We start from the raw sequence: 23901 nt of genomic DNA, 5'->3' as shown, positions 1-23901 counted from the left end.
TCTCTCATAGATTGTTCCTAATCACACCTAACAAGCACTGTCATTCAGATTGTACGTTGTACAAACTTGAAACTTGAGCAGCTTTTGATTTTTAAATTCTGTTATAATATTTTACAAAGGTCATTCAAATGAAAACTGAAAAAAATTAAATAAAAGTTGTATTTCACAACTTTTATTTAGATTTTGAACAATAAGGAAACTGTACACGTCAGTCTTCAGTGTAGTTCCCCTTATGGTCAAGTGACACATCCTTCAATGTTGCGCTGTCTGGATTTGTAGTTGGTATTTAAGCCATTCATGTACTGCCTTCTTGACTTCTTCATGTAATGAGTAGTGATGCCTTCTTAATGTATCTTTTAGTGATCAGAAAATGTGGTAATCACATGTAATTAAGTCTGATGAATGTAGAGGATGGGATAATACTTCAAACTTCATCTCCTCTATCCGATTCCCTGTAGAATGGGTGATGTGAGGATGGGCATTATCATGCTGCAGGCATAAACATGTGAACAAACCACAAATTTCTTTCAAATTGCTGGCTTTAAACAGTGACAATCACTCTTTCTTCTCTCTACAGATAATGTTCCATAATCACTCCTTTATAATCCCAGAAACATTTCCGGGATTATAAAGGAGTGAAATACTCATTTCCATAAACTGTAATGAGTATTTCATGTGTTTGTTTCCATGGCTGACTTTCCAAGTTTTCAATTAAATTTAATGTCTGCATGCTGTTCAAATTTTGCCATTTTGGTTATAGTATAGCATGTTGACACTGAATGTAGCAGACAGCTTTTTGAAACATGGCCCCTGGTGAATATGTTATTCTTAATGATCAAACTTAGCACCTCCTACTCGATTGCTTTTCTTGCAGTTACTGGATGATCTATTTCTACACGTAATTTCATTTCCCGATTTAAAACCAGTCGGGGGGGGGGATCCCTGATATTAAACCATTGCAAAAGGGGGAAATGAGTCACCCTTTGGCAGTGGCCTAAAATTGGGAAATAATTACCTCCCTCCTGTTTGGCACAGGTTTTAAATTGGGAAATGAAATTACATACAGAAATGGCTCATCCAATTACTGCGAGGAAAGCATCGGGTAGGAGGAGTTAGGGTTATCAATTGCTCCATGTCATGAAGATCAGTGGGATACAAAACCACATTCAGTGTTCATGTGCTATACTGTAACTGTCATTTTTAGTATACATAACAAATGCAAAAAACAGTGATTCACCTAAAGCAGGTTTCTGTTAAGACTGGCACACAAAACAAGCTCAAAACTTGGTGTGTGCCTGTCTCAAAGATGCTGTTTTCAGTCTCACTCACAATCTCCGGGCTGCCATTGTGCATTCAAGAATTGCAAGATCGTTTCCTAAATGTTTTCAGCAAAATGCACATAACACAAAGTTACTCTATTGTGAACATTTGTTTGTGCATCCTTGCCAGTATATTCTTGTTTTAGGAAAAGTTAACCTACTAACATGAAATTTGGTACAAGACTCCAAGAATTTTCTAAATATTGAGCTAGATCAGGCTATGGATTGAAGTGCTACAGTTCCTTAATGAATGTTATTTCTATTTAAAATGAGTGCAGAACATGTTTTTACAGGCCGGTCTGGCAGACAAAACAACTTAGCTACAATTCTATGAAAATAAAAAACTTGTCCTTTTGTTCTTTATGCCCAGTTATTTTTTCCATGGACGAGCTGCTTTAATCTAGTTTTTTATATTCTCATTCCTTTTTCTTGCTCCATTAAAGCATTTTTCAGTCGATCAACTTTTTTTCCAAAATTGCTGTGATTATTTTTTTAAAATAAATTTTAATATTTTGCAACACTTGAATTTTCATGAAAATGAAAATTTTTTTTTTTTTTTTATGTGAACCCCAAACACGAGAGGTATTAGAACCTATAGTACTTAGTACTGTGCTTGGGTTAAAAAAGGAATAATAAAAAAACCCTGAAAAATCCACAGGTAGTTTTTGAATCCCATTATTAAAAAAGTTATAATGAATGACTTTGTTATTAAACTATATACAGCTGCATTCAACATGTGATGAAGATTCTTGTGTCATTGAAGCACATTGAGACGATATTTATCATCTTCCATGAGCGAGCTCACAATATTATGGAGGCGCCTCCGTAGCCAGGTGGGAAGGAGCAACAGTGCGTAGCACACGCTTCTTGATTAGACCGGGGTTCGATCCCGTCACCACCAAATACGGAAAGGTCAGGGAATGACCAGCACATATTCCCGGAGCAATATGGCCTTAGTTGCTAATGCTCCTAAAAACCAAACAACAAACAACAACAAACACAATATTATGGTGAATGTTTTTGGAATGGTTTCTTTGAGATGGGTCCCTAAAGCACCAAATGTAGATCAGAAGTGGGAAATAGTGAGATAATGAGACTGTGCATCTATTTTAAGCTAATGGAGCTGTTTTGGGGGCAGTGTGTCACTGTGGATGAAATATGGGCACCACTTTGACCCTGAAACAAAAGAACAAGCGAAACAGTGAAAGCGTTCCTCTTTTCCCCCCTCTAAAAAGTTTCGAGTGCAGAAGTTGGCCGGGAAAGTCATGGCATCCATCTTTTGGGATGCAGAAGATCATGGATGATTTCCTGGAATGAGGTGCCACTATCAATGCCGAGTGTTATTTTAACCTACTGAGACATATCCATGAGGAATTGAAGCTCAAGAGGCACAGTGCACCAGCACACACACACATCAGGCAACACTGCATGACTGTTGGTTCGAGCTATTATAGCATCCATCCCACTCACCGGATTTGGCTCCATTGGACTATTTTCTATTTCCAAATCTCAAAAAGGACAGGACTTGAAAGGTTGGTTAAATGTTGGTTAAATGCACCATCAGAGTTAAAACTATTTGAGTTAAAATCTTTTAAATTTTATTTGAATGGGTTACGAAAGCCAGTGGATTGTGCTGGAAAGTGTGTTGACTTAAGAGGATGGAGGAGACTGTTGAAAAATAAATGGGCTTTCACAACTTTCTAGCATTGCTCTATGAGAAACTTTTCAACCTCCCTTCATATACCGTCTAGAAATGATATTTTTTAGATGCTCTACTCAAGAAGGAAATATTTGGTTGACTCCAAATTTCCAGCATATGTTATATTAGTCCTTGGGAAGATTTCAGCCCTGTTAAAATTCTATAGTTCCTTTCCTCTCTCGCTCTCCACCCTCTGAAGAAACATTTTATGAATTTGGAATAGTAGCCTTCATCCAGCTTAAAATATCAGGATTTATTTAGAATATTTTATGTTAATGGGTGTTAATGTTAATTTATGTTATTCCATGCTTAAATATATTCTTGTTTGCTGCTCCATGTTTTTTCTGGCTGGTTTTGCTATCTAGTTAACAAACTTTTCTATTATTGATATGCTACTATTAATATATGTAAATTTATATATTACGAAATTAATTTTAGTATTCAGTTATCAGTTTAACTTCCTTTTACCAAATTGGAATTTAAAAAGGAAGAGAAAAGTCATCCTATACATATGGATTGGCATAAAAATTATGATGAGTGACAATTTTACTATGCTAACCAGTCAAATTGAACAGACACTGTAAAACTTGATACGGGGGAGGGGGGGTCCTTATTATCTGAGGATAATTGATTCCAGAAAATTCCACTTAAAATGAATCCACTGAAAATGGGGACCAAATTTTCATAATGTGTATTATGTACATATACATAGTAAAAATGTATTGAAGGAACTGAAAATTAAGACAATGATTTTATTAGAATTTTTTTGCTATATGTTGAACAATGTAAGGTTAAGTAAAGTTTATTGAAGTTACACTATTTTTCAGTTTTACAATATTGATTACTTGTACTCCACTTCTTTTAACAACATATAACTTCTAATTTAACATGTAAACCATAACTCTTGCATTGTATTTTTTTTTTTTTGTGATGTTTTATCATCAGCACTTCACTTTGAACGCATGGTTAATAAAAATAAGAAAACTAAGAATTCACTTAATGCAAAAATTATTGAAAACGTCAGATTTGTCTATTACAAGCAACAGTAAACAAGAAACTGGCTGTAGATAGAGGGAGTCGTGTCAGCAGGACACTCGCAGCAAGAATGGGATAGAAATAGTCAAGTGTATAGTGGGGGAAGCTTCAATTTAAGTCAAAACAAAGTACATAGATACTATTATATTTTTTATGTATTATTTGCAACCTTGTAACTGTGGGGACTCGGATACCGGGGACCCTCTGTACTTGTATTGGGAGTGTGTACAAAGAGATGTGAACTTATCCTATGTACATAACAGATATAATTTAACTTAGAATTAATTAAATATAACATAACTGTAGTGATAATAATATCACTACAGTTATCTGACAAATACAAAATTAGATATAGCTTGTTTGAGACCTGTAATTTAAGATAGTGGGCACAAATGTTGACCAAATGTTCCTTAAAAGTTGCAATTTTATGTTTATAAAATCAAAGAACTATAATTTTTTAAACATATTAGAGGTAAGTGTGACCATGCTACCTGTGAGAGAAATTTAAAGGATTGGACAGATTATTAGAATGAATGGGCAGATGAAGTGATATAACAGATGACGTTATTTGTTTTACTTCCTTGCATTATTTTTCCACTAATACTAATACTGATATTGAATATTAAAGGTTTAGGAATCTAATAAGAAAGTTTCCAGTAACCTTTAATGATTTTATATAATTAGTGTAATTCAGAGGTCACACTTGGTTTTTATGAAGCTATTTTTAACAAAATATGGATAGACCATCCCACTGATCCAGGTATTAAGCATATTTTATTTCTCTCTTTGAGATTAAATGTCTTGAAATATATATTATTGTATAAAAGTATCTATATCTAAATTTTATGTCATCTGTTTATTTGCACTTGTTCCGGAAAACGAGGGTGAGTGAAATATATAAAATGTTTAAGGGTGGACAAAAGGTATAAAAGTTTAGGAACTTCTGATGTAATTTAAAGTTTTAATATTAATATTCAGTCAGATGAGAGGTGCTACATCTGAAATAATAGCCTAATTATAAAAAGAGAGACATGATAAGAGACATATGTAAGAGATACGTTCCAGGACTTCTTACGTATGTTGAGTTTTACGTAACTTGGAAATGACTAATAAAATATTGCTACTATATCACTGATATGCTAAAATTACAAAACCCACATAATATCCTCAGAAGAATGAAGAAAAATAGTTATATATTTTTGAATTAATTAGTTATACACTGAGTGATCACTGAATTATGACCACCCCTATGAAAACTGAATGTAACTTGTTGACCACGTGAGGTACGCGAGTACGAAGTTAGTCGACCTACGTAGCATAGATAAGGTGTCAGTGATTCAGTAGGTAGTTAAATTCTGAGCGTGATGGGTAAAAGGAAGGATTTATTGGACTTTGATAAAGGACAGATTGTGGGTGCTCAATGGGCTGGTGCCTTGATTTCCCAAACGCCTGAACTGGTGGGGTGTTTGAGAGCTGCCATAGTTAAAGTGTACCAGGACTGGCATCAAAATGGTCAAACAATGACCTGATGGCAAAATTGCAAAGGTCAGCAAAAGGTTGATATGTTAGAGGTGAGCGCCGGGTCCGATGACTCAAACAGGCGCAGTACTGTTGAAGAGTTGACTACCCAATACAACGTGGGCCAACCCAGAACAATATCTCGCATGACATGCATCGCATGCTCGCACTTATGGGCTATACCAGCAGACAACCCCTACAGAATCCTCTCCTAACTAAGGTTCATCAGCGTAAAAGACTCGCCTGGTGCAAAGAGCATGCAAAAAGTGTAACATAGTGGAGTGTACACAGTCAGCAAGCAGTTGACGATAGCGGAGACCACTGATACGTTGTTCCACATGCACCAGAGGTCAAAGTTCCTGCCAGTGAAACATGTCCCACATCATACACCCATTAGAAGATTGGAAGAAAGTGGAAGGTGTGCTGGTTGGATGAGTCACATTATTTACTCCACGCCGTGGATGGTCGTGTACGGATTTGGCATCAACGACATGAGGCTTTTGATCCATCGTGCATGGTATCAAAAGTGCAGGCTGGTGGAGCCAGTTTTATGGTGTGGGGCATGTTTCACTGGCAGGAACTTGGACACCTGGTGCATGTGGTACAACATATCAGTGATCTCCGCTATCGTCAACTGCTTGCTGACTGTGTATACCCTGCTGTGTTACACTTTTTCTCGAATGGCGATGGTGTCTTCCAAGATGACAATGCGCCGAGCCATCGGGCACTTGTTGTGCAGGAATGGTTTGAGGAACACAGTTTTCACTTCCAGCGTATCGATTGGCCTCCGAACTCCTCCGATATCAATCCCATAGAGCACTTGTGAGACACTATGGAAAGGCATATCATGCGTCTGGATACACCAATCAGTCACCTCCATACTAGCATTGCTGACCGCATTACATACAGCTTGGTTGGCCATACCTCCCCGAACTCTTCCGACATCTTGTTGAATAAATACCACGTCGGATAGCTGCTGTACTGAGGGCAAAAGGAGGACCTACAAAGTATTAGGTAGATGGTCATAATTCAGTGATCATTCAGTGTACAGTCAGTCCTCGTATAGCACGATAGTTGTGTTCCCAGAAACCCTCGTGCAATGCAAAATCGTGCAATATAAACAACAGGCCCTATGGGAAAAATAGGGTTAGGTGCCGACCACCCAAGATTGAACACACATTTGTAACCAAAACATTACCAAACACAATAAATAATCGTAATAAAATACTCACGTATTTTATTACGACTATTACATAATAAAATATTGCTAATGCTTTTGCTTCTATCGAAAGCAAACTTGTTTTTTGTTCGATTTTTTATTCAAACAGATGACAGCGGTTCCATCTCTTCCAATTCTTTGTGTCTTAATCTAATGGATTTTAATTACACTTTGAGTTGTTCGTGCTATGAAAGCTGTTTTAATTTTCTCTGCATTCTTTCTAATTCTCAAAGGTGCCTCATTTAGATCTGTAGCACATGCAATATCACATGGTCTTTTATTTCACTCAAAGCGTTTCACAATTTCATATTTTTTCTCAATCGACAGAGGCGAACTGGCCATAAGCCTTACCGGGGAAACCCCGGTGGGCCGGAGGCCGGTGTGATTTTGGCCATAAACCATAGTATGAGACCACTATAAATTTTCCCGGGTAAGAATTTTTGACTCAGTCCGCCTCTGTTTATCGATATTGCTTTTCTTTTTCTCTTTGAATCTGCAGTACCCCAGGACGCTTCCTTTTCAAAAATTTTAAGTATTTTACTCATTTTTAGGGAATAAAGCACAATTACAAAACGAGGAGGCACGCATGATACACATAAATAAAGCTGCGCTCATGTAGCAACTGAATAAACAACACCGTAAAAGCAGAGATACACTATTAACACCTCACATTTTACTAAAGCACATTTCTGGTTTATTGGGCTTTTCCGTTAGTGAAATTCATTACAAACTGGTAGTAAACATGATCTTATTGCATTTGCAATAATACCAATAGCTGGAATTCTGTGGGTTTTTGTGTTATTAATGTGAAATATGTATCCCCTTTGATTGAAACCTTCAGTCATATAAAAAAAAAATTATTTTCAGAATCTTCTCTTCATTCCTATTTTTTAAGCTTGTTACTCCATACCTTACTTGTGCGTGCCGTGTCCGTCATTATTGATTAATTTTTTTTACTGTTTTAAATTTTACAATCCTAAAAAAAAAAAAAAATACGAGTGATAAACAATTTACATAAGTCCGAATTTATGTAACTCGGGCTTATGTAAGTCAGGGACATACTGTATATAATGGCATTAATTCATCATTTTTGTTTTTGAAATTTATCAAGTATTCTTTGTGAAAATCATTTATTAGCTGTTAATGATTTATTCCAAGAACTTAGTAATAAATTGATATTTTTAGGTTATTGAAAGAAATTCTACATCGCTGTGACAGAGCAACTATTTATATATTTATTGCTGCCTCATACACGCCATGGTAAGTATAGTGCAGTAGATTGAATTAATGATACAGTCTTATAATTACACTAGCCAACAATTTTAAACTTTTTTTCCATAAAATCAACAAAATCAACTGATTTTGACTAAATTGCATGTACTGAAAATTAAAATGACAGTAGAAAGTTCATAGTCACATTTTCATGTTAACAGGAGAGACTGCTCATACAGGGATGGGATACACTTAAATAGAAAGGGTGCAAGAATATTTGCTGATGCTATCGAGGCAGTGTTAGGTGAGTCGGAAAACTGCTAGCTTGGGGGGATACAAGGACTAATAGATTAAAAGTAGCCACTGGCAGAGGTGAAAGTGATTCTTGCACTGCTTCTATTGGAATGAGCAGCAGCCTGGAAAACAAGATGCAGGATATTTCAGAGACTGCTGGGAGTCATTGTGGTACATGTAAACACATGGGTTGTGTTAGGGTAGCTAAGAATAGGAACAGGTGCATGTATACTTGTATGTACACCAATGTGTACATACAAGTATTCTTGCACTGCTTCTATTGGAATGAGCAGCAGCCTGGAAAACAAGATGCAGGATATTTCAGAGACTGCTGGGAGTCATTGTCGTACATGTAAACACATGGGTTGTGTTAGGGTAGCTAAGAATAGGAACAGGTGCATGTATACTTGTATGTACACCAATGCTAGGAGTTTGGTAAATAAATTTGATGAATTTGAGGTATTGCTCAAAACATCAAAGGCAGATATTGTTGGGATATCAGAGATGTGGTGTCACAGAGATATAAGGAATGCAGAACTGGAATTTGGGGAGTACAATGTGTACAGAAAGGATAGACAGGACAGGAAGGGAGGAGGGGTTATGTTATTAGTTAAGAAACACATAAAGTTCAAGGAAGTGAAGCCAGTCGACATCGCTGGACAGTGCAGTGTTGAGTCAGTTTGGTGTGACATAAGCATTGGGAGATCAAAATTGAGAGTAGGAGTGTGCTATAGGCCTAATGACTCTGATGAGTATAATAAGAAACTGTACAGGGAAATAGAGTGGGCCTGTAAATCAGAGAGTCTTATAATGGGGGATTTTAATTTCTCAGATATTGACTGGAATTTGTGGGTTGGTCACTCACACACTAGCAAGGCTTTTGTGGATTTATTGGATAATTGTTTTCTACATCAGCATGTTTGGGAGGCAACTAGAGGGAGTAATACTCTTGATTTGATTATCAGTAGTGATTCTTCATGCATTAAGAATCTGCAGATAAAGGAACCACTAGGTGGCAATGATCACAGTGTGCTGAAGGAGGTAACTACCATCAGGGGTAAAGGGAAGGATTTTTGCTTTCGTAAAGGTGACTATGATGGTCTGAGACAGTATTTAAATTCTATACAGTGGGACCAACTGATGATGTTACCAACAGCAAATTCAAAATGGGAAGCATTCAAAGAACTTATCTTGGAAGCTACTAGGCTTTGCATACCAACTAAGAAATATTGTTCAAGGTTTAGGCCTAAATGGATGTCAGATGAACTAATGAGACATATGGCAGAGAAGAAAAATGCATGGGATACTTATAAATTAATGGGTGACATGGAAGCCTATGATAGATATAAGCTGGTCTGTAACCAAGTCACAAAGGAGATTAGGCAGGCAAAGGCAGATTATGAGAAATCCTTGATGCAAAGAAAAACAGAAAAGAGTTCTTTACCTATGTAAACTCTAGAAGGAAAGGGATGGATCAGATTGGTCCACTGGATATTGATGGTTCAACAGTTTAGGATCCTGCTCAGGTGGCTAACAAACTAAATGAGCATTTTGCATCTACATTCACACATGAGTTATTCAGGAATGTGAATGCCAGAGATGAAGTAAACTCTGGCTGTGAGCTAGATGATTAATAACTAAGAGGAAAGTGGAGGAGAAATTGTTGAGGATAAACATAAAAAAGGCACCTGGGGTGGATGGGATCTATCCAGTTATATTAAAGGAGGCAGCAAAGGAAGTAAGCAAACCCTTAGCCATAATTATGAGAGCTTCTTTGGACTCGGGAGGAACCCATAGACTGGAGAAGTGCAAATGTGACCCCAATTCACAAAGGGGGATCAAAGGCTGACACAAGTAATTATAGACCTGTGAGTTTAACTTCTCTTCCAGGAAAATTCCTTTTACTATTTAAAGAGACCACTATCAGGGTAGTGGATTTGTTGGCCTCATGATTGGGGGCACCTACGTAGCCAGGGGGGCAGGAGCAGCAGTGCGCTTCTTGATTAGACTGGGTTTCAAGCTCGTGAGCACCAAATATGGAGGATGTGGAAAGGTCAAGGAATGACCACCGCATATCCCTGGAGCAATATGGCTTTAGTTGCTAATGCTCCTAAAAAAAAAAAAAAACCAAACCAAACCAAAACCTCATGATTGGGAGGTATGCTGAATGGCCTTTTAGGGAGACATTGTTACTGACTAAAGTTTTTTTACAGATGAGATCTTTGAGCCCTTTGTTGAGCTTTTCAGAGATGCTGGCTGATGTTTTGTGAAAATATAAGCATATTTTTTAAAAATTAATACAACTGAGCTGTGTAACAATATTTTTCCACAAAAGTTTATTGCTAATTGTTCTTTTTCATCATCGTCATTTTTGTAGGGAGATCTGATTAAGGTGTTTAAAGCCTTGACTGGATTGAGTAAGCTGATTGTTAATGGTATTCTTCCACTTGCTAAGACTAGGCACATGAGGCGGCATAAATTCAAATTGAGGAATGATGGTTGCAGGATAGATGTGCAGAAGTTTGCCTTCAGTCAGCATGTGGTTGATTGTTGGAATAGGCTTTTGATCTGTTATTATTATTATTATTAGTCATATGGTGCAAGGAAGCCTGAGGCTTATGCTGCACCAGCCAAAAAAAAAATTTCTGAATTACCCTGAGAGAGAGAGAGAGAGAGAGAGAGAGTCAGAAGTAGAAGGGAATCACCAAGAAAGAGAAGAATGATGATATCCAGATCAGGATCCACCCATACTCACCAGGTGTGAGCCCCTGGTGGAAGTTGATGAGTTGAATGAATTCAAGGTGCCATCAATGTAATATAACAATACTAAATGTAGCAGAAATATTTAAGGCCCTAAATATAAAATTTAAATACATAACTATTTGATAAAACTTAAATACTCTATATTGTTCAATAAAATGCAAGGAAGGTTAGCATTTTATTAGCATTTAAGGTTAGCATTTTATTGTTCAATAAAATGCTAATTTTAAAATTATGTAACTTTGTATACTGTATTTACATTATCTACAATAACAGTTTGTGATATTGTTGATCAAAACCACTGAGTTTAGTGTCATCTTGAATCCAGTCTTTTTGGAAAGTTCAGTTTAGTTTCCAATGCAAAGTTTTTCCGATAGCTTTTCATTTTCACCTTTTTTGAATTATTAGTACTAGCTGACTGATTTGATCTTTTTAAGGCAAACAAAAAGGGAAGTTAAAACTACCTACACAATGAGCTAAAATCAATTACTTGACACAAAATGCATGTAAACAAAAAAAGTGTGAACCAAAACTAAACTGAAAACAGCATTGCTGACTGATTCTTCTAAGCACTGTGCAGCTCAAAGCAACTTCCTGTCAGGAAATGGTAGTTCCTCAAGAAAAGTTTTACAAAAAAAAAAAAAAAAATTTCAGCTAATTAGTACGCCCTGAGTGGGCATTCCCTTTTTAATAATATCACTGGCAGAGATGATGTATAAAGAGTATATTTTGCTTTTTACATTATTGTTTTATATTACTGCATCGATATATTTTCCACCTACAGCATTGAATGACCATAGTGTTTTACAGCCATGGACACAGAAATATCTATAGAAAATTAACACAGAGATGTAAATTACCCATGGGCACAAATAACTTTTGGGGTGACAAACAGGCATCTTTCAAAATTTCTCCTTTTATTATTATTATTATTATTATTATCATTAGCCATATGGTGCAAGGAAGCCTGAGGCTTATGCTGCACCAGCCAAAAAAAAAATTCTGAATTACCCCTAGAGAGAGAGAGTAGAAGGGAATCACCAAGAAAAAGAATGATGATATCCAGCTCAGGACCCTGGGTGTGCTAAGCCCATACTCACCAGATGTGAGCCCCTGGACTTCAGTTGCTTTGCAGCATTTCCAGTTGGCTGGCAATTCAGACATTTTCACATTAATTACAGTATCAGTTAAAAGTTAATTTAAACCAAAGAACATGCCTTTGAAGCCAAGTACTGTGAATTGCAATGGATTGGAAAATTGAATTGAAGAGATTCAGCCATCCAAATACCTAATATAACTCCACCCAAATTGTGTGGAGTGAACAGTGTTATTCCAGTGGAGCAGAGCACAATTCAAAATATACAGAGCGCTATAGCAAACAAGTGCTGAGTGAACTGCACTATAGTGGTTGACAACTGTATTTATATTAACTTTCTATACATTAAAAATAATTTTCCTCTTAATGATATTTATTCAGCCAATGGGAGAAGAGAAATGCGGGTTACATGCTAATACGTAACAAATACAAAAATACGTAACAGAAGCTTATTTTATTGTGGTAAAACAAACTTCTGTTTAAGTGGGGTCACGCACTATGTTTATCTAACATGACCATGCGGTAGCATTCTTGATTTCCATATGTAACATATTTATTTAAATAAACTAAATGCAACAAGGCATAATATTTTAAGAGTTTAAGATTCTATATCTATGTAATGTCGGTGTAGATACACCATAGACAACTCTTAAAGTAGTGTGAAAGGAACCCACTGATGAAAAGCCCACTAGCTTTGAAACGGTGGTGGTGGTTCCCACCGAGAATAAGTGACAATAGTCTTCTCTATTAGTGAAGCATTACTTATTCAAGGTAGTGCAATACATGGTAATTCGTTCTGAAGGATAAGCACAATATGAGATACAGATGAAATGATGCCTTTCACACTATGATCTTAGTTTTTCTTTAAGAGTTGTCTATGGTGTATCTACACCGATATTATATAGATATAGTAACATATTTATGTATTCATAGCTGAGGAAGAGACACACACAGAGTCAAAAGCTTCTGTAAGTATTTTATTTTATTTTATCAAAAGAAGCGAGTGCAGCAAGCAGGGGGCAAAGCCCCCTTGTATTATATTATTATTATATTAGCCCATTGGTATATTAGTCATAATAGTCCCCACTTTTGTTTGCTATTTCATTTTAAGTTACTCTGGTCGTTCTGGAGTAACTTACAATGAAATAGCAAACAAAAGTGGGGACTATTTTTGGCTGGCGCAGCATAAGCCCGAGGCTTATGCTGCGCCAGCCAAAAAAAAAATTCCCAAGTTACCCTGAGAGAGAGAGAGAGAGAGAAAGAAAGAAAGAGAAGTAGAAAGGAATTACCAAGAAAGAGAAAGAGAAGAATGATGATATCCAGCTCAGGACCCTGGGTTTGCCAAGCCCATACTCACCAGATGTGAGCCCCTGAGGTTAAATATGTTTTTGTTTAAAAGTCCCGAGTGCAATAGGATTTAAAATTTAAACGAGATTAACTGATTTTTTAATTTGTATTGAATCATTTATGGTGCTTCATCGTGTCATATGATGATAACTCTATTTTATGTTTATTCTTTGTTGACAGGTTACTGTTAAAGGAAACAAATCCACATATATCAGGATATCCACTTTGTTGGATTGTGTGGCTTGGAGCATTTATTGGTATTTTCTATCAGCATTGCTTCCATGAAAAGTATGATTATTAATTACTTTTCCTTATTTTATTGTTGATTTTTTGGTCTTTGAAGAAAATTTACAATGTGCATAATATTTCATGAGAGTTAAATGTTTTTAGATCTGAATATTATGATATAAAAAAAATAGTGAAAGACAATTATTAAGTATATGTATTTAGTCAAATCAATTCAACAAAGGATTGTTGAATCCTTTGTTGATTTGTATCAAGTTAATTTTTATCAATCCATTAATCCTGAAAGGGCTGATGCATAATATAGAATGTCAAGTGGATATTCTATATTATGCATAACATTGGAAATTCAATATTATTGTTAACTGAAAGTAATTTATTTGTTTCTGAAAAAGGAATTTTCAAATGATAAAATTAAAGTTTTACATAGTCAAGGAAGAGAAACTGTTTCTTGTGTGATAGCAATTAATGAGAAGGAAGCTGAATATGAAGCTTCTGCAATTCCTCTTTGCAAAACATTGAGAAATAGAAGTTCAGTGAAGCTATACTTTTAAATCTTCTGAAAAGCGTTGTTTCCCTTAAATCTTCTAAAAAGTGTTGTTTCCCTTCAAGCTTCTAAAAAGTGTTGTCATATAACTGAAATTAATGATTTTGATAATTTTTTAATATGTGAACTATAAACTCATTTCCAACAATAAGGGCAATTCTTAAAAAAATTGAAAGAAGGCAAAATATTTAATGAAAGCGCCACAAGTTTAAGAAAGGTTATAAAAAGGTGGGGATATAAATGGAGTAAATGTAAATCCAGCCATCTAATTTTAAAACAAACAAGTTGGTTAACATATGTGGTGCATTACATTTCAGACATGTTAGATTTTTATTTATTAAATTAACTGAATTTTTCTATGATTCATAGCAGTGAAAAGTAAATAAGTAATTTTCTTAATCACTAATTAGTTAATTAATTACTAATTGATTAACTTATAATATATGAAAGTAATTGTTTTCACATCCCTGCACATACCTCACAGTGTAATATTTCATAACAAGCAGTTTGCAGAACAGATTATCCCACTAGACAATGCAAATTATCCATTGGAGGTTGTAAAACTAAAATTTTATCCAGACCCCAGTTAATTCTATGAATATTTCTGGTGCATGGAATTCTGCCTTTTAATATACAGGACAATGCCTACAGAATGGTACAGCTAGTGTGCATTCAAAATCTGCAACACCAAGATTGGAGAGAAGGATAGGAAATAGTTGTCATTCATCCTTATTTTTTTAGAATCACCTCTTGATAAAGTGCCACGTATTTATTAGTTGTATTTCCAGCACTAGAAATGGAATTGCCCTTTGTGAAGTCATATTTGATAGATCTGGTTTACAACTGAAAATAAATTCATGCAAACAGAGATGATAAAAACTGCTTAGTAAACCATTACACTTAAAATTTCAGAACCTGTGACATTTATATTCTCCCAAATGAAAAAAAAAAAAAATTTTCAGGAAACTGGGACAAAACATTGAAAACCCTGATAAATCCCAGAATACCAGGACATCTGAACACCATAACTGAAAAACATGCAGAAAAGATGCTGAAGACTAGTTATTCAGTATCCAACTACCACACATATGTACTGCTGATGAGGAGCATCGAAATCACTTGATCACCTTAACTTTTATCCTAGATCAATTATTTATAAACCTGTTTTAGTGAAAAAGTTATTTACCAGATAGAGTCAAGCAAATAATGGTTACAAGATTAGTATAGTAGTAGAAGCAGAAAGCAGTCATTAAGTGCAGGTAAGTACTAGAATCTGCTTTCTTTTATAAAATTTTTAATTTAATTATCCAAGTAACAAAGTTGCCTTCTCTCCCCTCATCACAGTTAAACATATGCTTAAGGATTAAATATAAATATATTTAATCGTAGTTAAATTCATTTTTAAATTCATTAAATACATTTAATCACAGTTAAATATATGCTGAGATACAGTGATAGTTGTATCTCAGCTTTTTCAGTTTGAGAAGCTTTGAGACTTATTATTATATTCTCATTCTCATTATATTCTTATTATTACATTCTGCATCTCTTGCTGTTTATCTGTTCAAGTTGTATGCAACATTTCTCACTGCATTACATTGTATGGTTGTTTTAGGTAGGTGGCCTGGGGAAACATAAATATGATTTTACCCTGTGTTAATTGAAACTAGTAGATAATTAGGCTGCTTTATTGAGTACCCCTCCCTTTTTATGTTTCCTTTTCTGTATTTTAGAGGGAGAACTATATGACAAGTTTGAAAAATAGTGAAAATGTGATTGTTTTTGTTTGTTTGAGTGTGCGCTTTATGGCACAAGAGCAACATGGCCATAATGCACCTAACTTTGGTAAAGAAAATTTGATAAAGCATAATTTGAAAAATTTATAAGAAATAAACTCATGTAACAAAGGGAAAATGAAAAATATTTATACTCTTAACTAAATACTATACTCAAATTATGGTTGTATTCATATAACTTTTACACTGGAAAATTTTAAAAGTAAGAATATTGTAATCCTGGTCAGAGTCCTTGTACAATACTATAGTATTACAGGGATATTTCAGTGCAATAATAAAATCAAATTGAAATTCATATGCTTTACCTACATACAATTTTGCTCATAGAGAGACTTTTTGCACTCACTAGAGACCAAGTTCTGAGTCCTCATGCTTCAGCTTATGTTTAAATTAGTGACAAATACCATTATCCATGGTTCTGCATAAGTTGCTAATATCTTTTTAAATTGCATAGCTTCACCAGAAAAACCTTTGTCCACATATTGTCACTTTTTTTGGTTTATACTTATCAGAAGCCTATCAAACAGAACATTTCATATATCTCAGTGCTCAGATTGTTTGTCAGTCAGACTTTTAGATTAACTGCTCCTGCTGGTCATTATCACATGGATATTTCAAGTAGTTTGCCTGGGAAGATCCAATATTACCTCACACTGCAATTATGTTACTTTTCTTCAATTCACATCAATTCACAATTCTCCTGTCATCTGGAGAAATAAGTGGTATAAATGTAAATAAGCAGTAACAGGAAAAGAAGCATAAGAAATGCAATACATGTCTTTTGGCCAGGAGTGACTTTTTATAACTGGGCCATATACCATGTCAGATATGTCATGCACACACACACAAAAAATAAATAAACATTAAGAAAGTGATTTTTCTGTTTTTGCCATGTGATTTATAAAGATGAGGCACCATAATAACAACAACAACAAAAAAAAAGTGGCCCCAGTGTACAAATTTTTTCTGTAACATTGCATTAATTAATGATAAGTTAATGTTAATATGATATTATTTAAAAGTATTATCATATGTGACTAAAAATTTCATAACTAGCTCTTAAAATATGGAATATGATTTCAGATACAAAACTCTGGAGATTGTGTTATATCTTGTAGTTGGTGTTCTTCCTGGTGTAGCTGTTTATTATACAGTAAGTATCACATTATTTAATTTTTACCATTTTGTTACATCATAAATTATATTATCAAGGTTGACTAAGTATTTGGAAATTACTTGTTCATTCTAGTTTTGCATATTTCTATCAATGAAAATGTTTTCAATCTAAAATGAGATTTCAACTTCTTATTATATAATAATTTATATAATAATTATTATTTGGTATACATCCAGTTACTGTTGTGCACCTTAGGAATAAATTTGTGAGACATTTCTATGCTGTGACAAATTAACTCAAATTACAATCTCAGTTCTATGCCGTGAGTTATTTCAGAAAGAAGTAAAAAGCACTTTCCTGTCAAGAATTCTAATTGCTATTTATTTATAGTGCAGTACTCTTAAAATATTAAATTTTTTAAACCTTTTTTTTGTATTATTAAGTAATATACAATATACAAGTAATATATAATATCTGAAACTAGTGCCTCCAATTTTTCTTGGATGCCACTGCAGGTATGCCAATTTATTGAAACTGTTTGTTTCAATAAATACTTAGACTTAAGTATTTATTGTAAATATTAAGACTTGGCGCCTCCGTAGCCAGGTGGGAAGGAGCAGCAGCAGCAGTGCGTAACACACTCTTCTTGATTAGACCGGGGTTCGAGCCCGTCACCACCAAATACGTGGATGCGGAAAGGTCAGGGAATGACCACCGCATATCCTGGAGCAATAGGAGCTCCTAAAAAAAAACAAATAATAACAATATTAAGACTTAATAAATATTTATTGTAAATATTAAGACTTAATAAATATTTATTGTAAATATTAAGAAATACTTAGACTTTCAAACATTCAGGTTGACATTCAGGCTTTCAAACATCTATGTGTGACATTCAGGCAATGTCACACATAGATTTCCAACTTTGTGCCATCAAATTTCACAGGGCCATACTTGTTTGACCCTATGAAAGTTTAATGGCACAAGGTTGGAAATCTGTGTGTGACATTGCAAAAGAGCCAAACCTGAATGTTCAAATTGTCTCCTGTGTCAGGATGCTGGTATGGGTATTGTGCTGAAGGAGAAATTTTTATTTCTTCTCTGATCTCACTCTTGCAATTCATGCCTTCAGCTTCTTCAGTGTTCTCTACCTAGCAATCAGAACTGATTGTGTGTTCCTATTCTTGGAAATCCTCAAGGATAACTTTCTGTTATAAACAGATTTAAAGTAGATTACTGCATCAGGTCACTCACAGGGAACATGCTGTTCCTTCCAAAGATTGATTATGCTTGTTCTTATTTTCAGCTTACAGACAGATTAGATACCTTATCCACTAGCCAATATCTTTTTAAATCACAAGTATCATCCAATAGGCAAATATTTTATTTTATGCACAGCATAATATTTTATGCTGTGCATTTAAAAATCTGTGATACTGCCAAAACAGCTGCTTTGAAGCTTACTTGCTTCTATTAGTGAACTTATGCTGAAAATGTGAACAGTTTTTTTTTGGTCTGACTGGGTTGTACTAACCCTATGCAATATTTTTATATATGATTAATTGGCCTAATGCAGTAACATGTTTTAAATCTGTCTGTTTTAAATTTGTCTGTATTTAAGTCCTGTGTTAATATCCCCATAATCCAGTTAGTAGGGAAATGCAGACATAATGAATGGTTATGTATTTAAATTGAAGTTTTTCTTCCATACACCATGTACGGAAGAAAAACTTCCATACATGGTGTATGGAAGTTCACTTAGACTGAAAACAATTGTTCATGTATTCAGTGTAGGGTCAGTGAGCTTTGAAACAGCTATCCTGGCAGTGTCTCTTATTTTTAAATGAATAGTGGATTTGCCTCTTGGTTGATGCCATGCAGTTTAAAAAAGATATTAGGGACTTAGGCTGAACTGAGGATAAAGTATTTGTCTCTAAGTTGACCAAGCTTAATCAATCTTTGGAAAGAACAGAATGTACCCTATGATTGGACTAATTGCAGTAATGTGCTTTAAATCTGGCTGCATTTAATTCCTGCATTAATATCCCTCACAATCCTATATAACAAATCCTCTCTTGTCCCAAAAATGGAAACATAATTTTTCTGGTGGGTGGTTGAGCTTTGTATTTCTTCTTCATTGAGCACAAGGTGGATCCTTGTGCTGCCATTCCATAGACTTCCACTTTGACTCTGGTCCATAATGGTTTACCCAGTTCTCATCTTCAGTGATGGTTCTGCCAAGAAAATCGTTGCCTATTGTCTCATATTGCTCAACAAGATTGGCACAAGCCTGCAATCTCTGCTCCTTGTGGTCTGCCATTAACATTTATGGAATCCACTCAGCACATGATTTCCTGTATCCCACATTATACAGAATCATTTCAATGCATTAAAGCCTATTTCTATCCACCCACTCACTCAGGATCATTGTAGTTACTTCTTTCATATCAAGCGATCCAGTGTATTTTGTTCCTTTCTTCTAGCGGTAACATAGGCAAAGATTTCTTTATTTCAACTGATGAGTTTAGTGGCAAACAGGCAACAGAGAATAAATTTTTATTCTCTGTCACCTGTTTTGGTCTGAATCTTCAACAATATCTTTTAGTTGGTATAAAAAGCTTAGTTACTTCTATGCTTACTTCCCTGAACACTTGGAATTTGCATTTGTTAATGTCAGGTGGTCTCACTGAAAAGAATTTGGAAAATGTGTAACACCGGGGAAGAATGATCAGGTGCAGACTGTTCTGTTTCAAAAAGAAATAATTTTATTAGGGACTCTGTTATCAGGAAATTAGTTAACATTTTATAGCAAGAGCATGTGGAATAAAAAAAGTGTCTGATGGGAGCTAAAATTGATGATATTACCAGAGGTTGTCAGTTTTTAACTTTAAATGGGGGAAGATAGCATCATTATCCATGTGGAAAACTAATGACATTAATTAAAAATGTAAATTACACATTATAATAAAATAATGATTTATATAATTAAACAATAATTTACTGTGTATGGAAGTTACTGCCAACCTGCAACAAGTAATATTGAAAAGGTGCTAACTACTAACTTATACATGCAAAAATTAAAAAATTAAATTACCTAATTAAAAAATAAAATTATATTAAATTAAAAAAAAAAAAAAAAAGAAGCAGAATACACAAGTAAGATTTTGCACTTACCCAGAGAAGCATAGCAACTCAATATCATGGTAATCCACACACCATCTCCCTCCCACTGCACTAACCTAATGGCTAAATACATGTAACCACTAAAAGAAATACACCATGAAATAAAGTTTGGGGGAAGCATAGTGACCACTTCTTCAAGGAGGCATCAGTCTTGTGAAGATTCTCAAACACTCACACTTCTGTTATGGCCTTTCAAGAGCAAAAGTACTACCGCTGTGGGAGCAAGTCAATAGAACAAGCAAATCTTAAATAGGTTAACCCAATAATCAGGAAACAATTCAACAGGGAAGGACAAAACATAAATTTCCAGGTTGACAAGAACCAATCTAAAAGCCTAATGGATGTGTAAATATGCAATATAAAATTACTAACTGAAATTACAAAGTTAGACCATAATTGAAGTACAAATTGTAAAATAAAATATTCAAATAAGTAAATGTAAAACAAATTCAAAAACATATAAAATTAAATTAATTTAGCAACTTAAAATAGAGTAGGGGTAACTATAGTGAAGAATGAACAGGGACAAAGAGGGAATTTTCATGAATTTGTGTTTTTTGAAAAACAAATTTACTAGTTCTTATATGCAATAAAATATTCCCATAATTTTTCCTTCTAAAATGTGGATGTTTCTTATATGGAAAATAAGGTATGTCATAGAAAAACATTGATGTGTTCTGATTCAGCTGCCAAATTAGATAATACACTTAAATGACCTTTGTTCATTCTCGATTACAAGTAATTTTTCGGTAGTTTCAATAAAGATAAACGGCGAAGGTAAAGAAAGCCTGCACAAGAACGATGAGAAACGTCGGATAACTTACGCGGAAAATTAGTTTTCCGATACGGCACTCTAGCGCTGCTCACTCGGTAAACAGACGGTAGGTGTTATCGGTCTGGAGCAAAGTCGAGAACGATATATTGATTGACAGGTAGGTGTGGCAAACGATGTGCTGATTGGTGTGTGAACACAACACACGATAACATCGGTTTAGTATCACTTAAGCTGCACTAATGGTAACTTGTCCTAATCGCACATGCCCTAACCTTTTTTCACCATTACAGTATATCGTAATGGTGAAAAAAGGTCAGGTTACCTCGACTTGAATCCCATGGGAGCTTGAACTCCTCCCGAAGTGGAGGGGTAACCTAACCTTTTTTCTTTAGAATCAGTCATATTTAGAAATACATTCATAAAAAAATAAATTTTTTATGACTGTATTTTTATTTTCTTGTTCAATAATATGCCCTAATGGTGAAAAAAGGTCAGGTTACCTCCACTTGAATCCCATGGGAGCTTGAACCCCTCCCGAAATGGAGGGGGTAACCTAACCTTTTTTCTTTAGAATCATGGGTGGACTAGCACATAAATTGTTTATTAACAAAATATTAATTTTTTATTACTGTACTTATATTTTTAAAGACACTCGTGCAGATACAGACATATCATAATGTCAATCAGCACCTTAAAAGATTCATCACTACTATTACCTGTTCACCGTTCATTACAAAACTATTATGCACCGTTCTTTACTGGTAAATACATATCATAATGCCAACCAGTGACTACACAGTAGCTCGTCGTCTGTCGCACCCACCACCAATCATTTCATCGTTTGCCACGCCTACCTGTCAATTGATATATCCTTCTCAATTTTGGCTCCAAACCGATAACACATATCGTCTGTTTACTGAGTGAGCAGCGCTAGAGTCCAGTGTCGGGAAACTAATTTTCCGAGTAAAGTTATCCAATGTTTCTCGTCGTTCTCATGCAGGCTTTCTTTACCTTAGCCAGATAAACTACTTTCAGTAGAACAATTTTTTAAATGTATACGCAAAATTATTCTTAACAAATTACTCAGACTTTATTTTCTACTTCAGCTTAAAAAAGCAAACAAGCAACTCCTGAAACTTTGTAAAGTTTCAAGAGTTGCAAATTAAGTTCTGTTAATGTTCCACCTTCCTATTCACAAAGTTTTAGTTAAGACCTCATTTTCCTTTCATGCCTTCTGTAATTAATGTACAGTAATTAACAAAATAAAAATTTTTAATTATCTGAGTTGTGTTATGTTACAAAAATAGTTGGCTATTATATTTGTATTCATTTATTGTTTGATATGAACAGTTTATTTGGATGATTTTTTTATTTAACATTCTCTCTATTATTAATGTGTTTCATTCTGCTCCAGTATGTAAGTAGTGTCATCCTGAAATCACTGCCACACTTAAGCTGTAGCCAACTCATTGCAGATGTGCAGTTGGCTCTAACATAATAATCTCAACAAGACATGCTAAAAAATTTTCATTTTGAGTATGTACTTTGGTTGCATAATTCACTGTAATCATTTTAAAAAATTAAATATGTAAATGCTAACTGTGTATTAATAAGCATATTAATTTTTCGAAATTGAAAGCTACTTTTATTTTATTTTATAGCAAGAATATTTAGGTGAGCTTTTTCTTGGTGCAGTGATCTACATTGGTGGGGTGCTGTTCTTCAAATCAGATGGAAGAATTCCCTTTGCTCATGCTATCTGGCATTTGTGTGTTGACATTGGAGCAACTTTACACTTTTATGCAGTCTACAAGCACCTAATTATAGATGAAAATAGCTTTCACGTTAAAAATTCTTGACATGTTATAGAGTCACATAATTGCAATTAAGATTGAAAAGAGCATTTCTAAGTATTTTGGGTTCTGTTTAATATTTTTGTTTTCTGAAACTTTATTAAAAATGAAGCCATTATGATTTTTAAAAATAAAATAAGCATTTTTCATTGCTATTTTTCTAAATGAATATTTTCATTTGTATCATATTATGTAAATTTATAGATATTTAAACGTATTAATTATTATTCCGAAAAAAATAAGGAAGAAGAGAAATATAAGAATTATTAACAGTTTAAAAGCATTTTTCATTATGCCAAATTACTTATTACTTGATTAATAGTAACTATTACTGTTTAGTAGCAACTGAATTCTGGGATTTAATCAGAAATATTATTTTTCATTGAATTTTTTTATTACATCATAGTTTATTGACTTGAAAAGTCATTGATTGGAGCTTGTTAATTTTTAATTCCAATTTAATGTATTTTCAAGGTGCATTTTTATGCAACTTTTTAATTTTTATTATTCAGTGCTATCACTCATTCATTTCCAAAATATTAGAAACCATTGTTATTAATACTTCCTTGAACATTTAAATATATGTTTTTGTAGAATAGGAAAGGCATGTATAGTTTAAATTTTAAATGCCAATAGGGCCTTATTTTTATGAAATTTGGATATTTGAATTTATATATTTATTCTATGGCAGTCAGATTTCAGATTTTTATATATTTCACATTTTTAGAAGTATTTTAATTTTTTAGTTGTATATCATCCTATAGATAATTAAGTGAATATTAATTACATGTTCATGTTACACCTTATGGAACTTTTTTTACTAGGAATGTGTCGTATAATGACCTTAAATTAGTGTAAGCATATGTTATTGTGTTAGGAGTATTCAAT

At 34.3% G+C, this 23901-nt stretch overlaps 1 protein-coding gene across 1 annotated transcript in view; it reads left to right on the top strand.

The window, feature by feature from the left end:
* Window positions 1-23019, top strand: part of LOC150084110 (monocyte to macrophage differentiation factor 2-like) — a 113815-nt gene extending 90796 nt beyond the window's left edge. Inside the window, exons 4-7 of the mRNA XM_090376121.1 lie at window positions 7976-8050; window positions 13680-13787; window positions 17169-17238; window positions 22822-23019. Of these exons, the coding sequence (XP_090232247.1) occupies window positions 7976-8050; window positions 13680-13787; window positions 17169-17238; window positions 22822-23019 (451 nt within the window). The remainder of the gene's footprint in view (window positions 1-7975; window positions 8051-13679; window positions 13788-17168; window positions 17239-22821) is intronic.
* Window positions 23020-23901: the final 882 nt, after the last annotated feature.

The sequence above is a fragment of the Mastigoproctus giganteus genome, chromosome 6 (assembly GCF_048544385.1).
Source record: "Mastigoproctus giganteus isolate SK-2022 chromosome 6, ASM4854438v1, whole genome shotgun sequence".
Classification (NCBI taxonomy): domain Eukaryota; kingdom Metazoa; phylum Arthropoda; class Arachnida; order Uropygi; family Thelyphonidae; genus Mastigoproctus; species Mastigoproctus giganteus.
The sequence above is the reverse complement of the archived record's forward strand: the minus strand, read 5'-3'. Positions and strand labels throughout refer to the sequence as shown.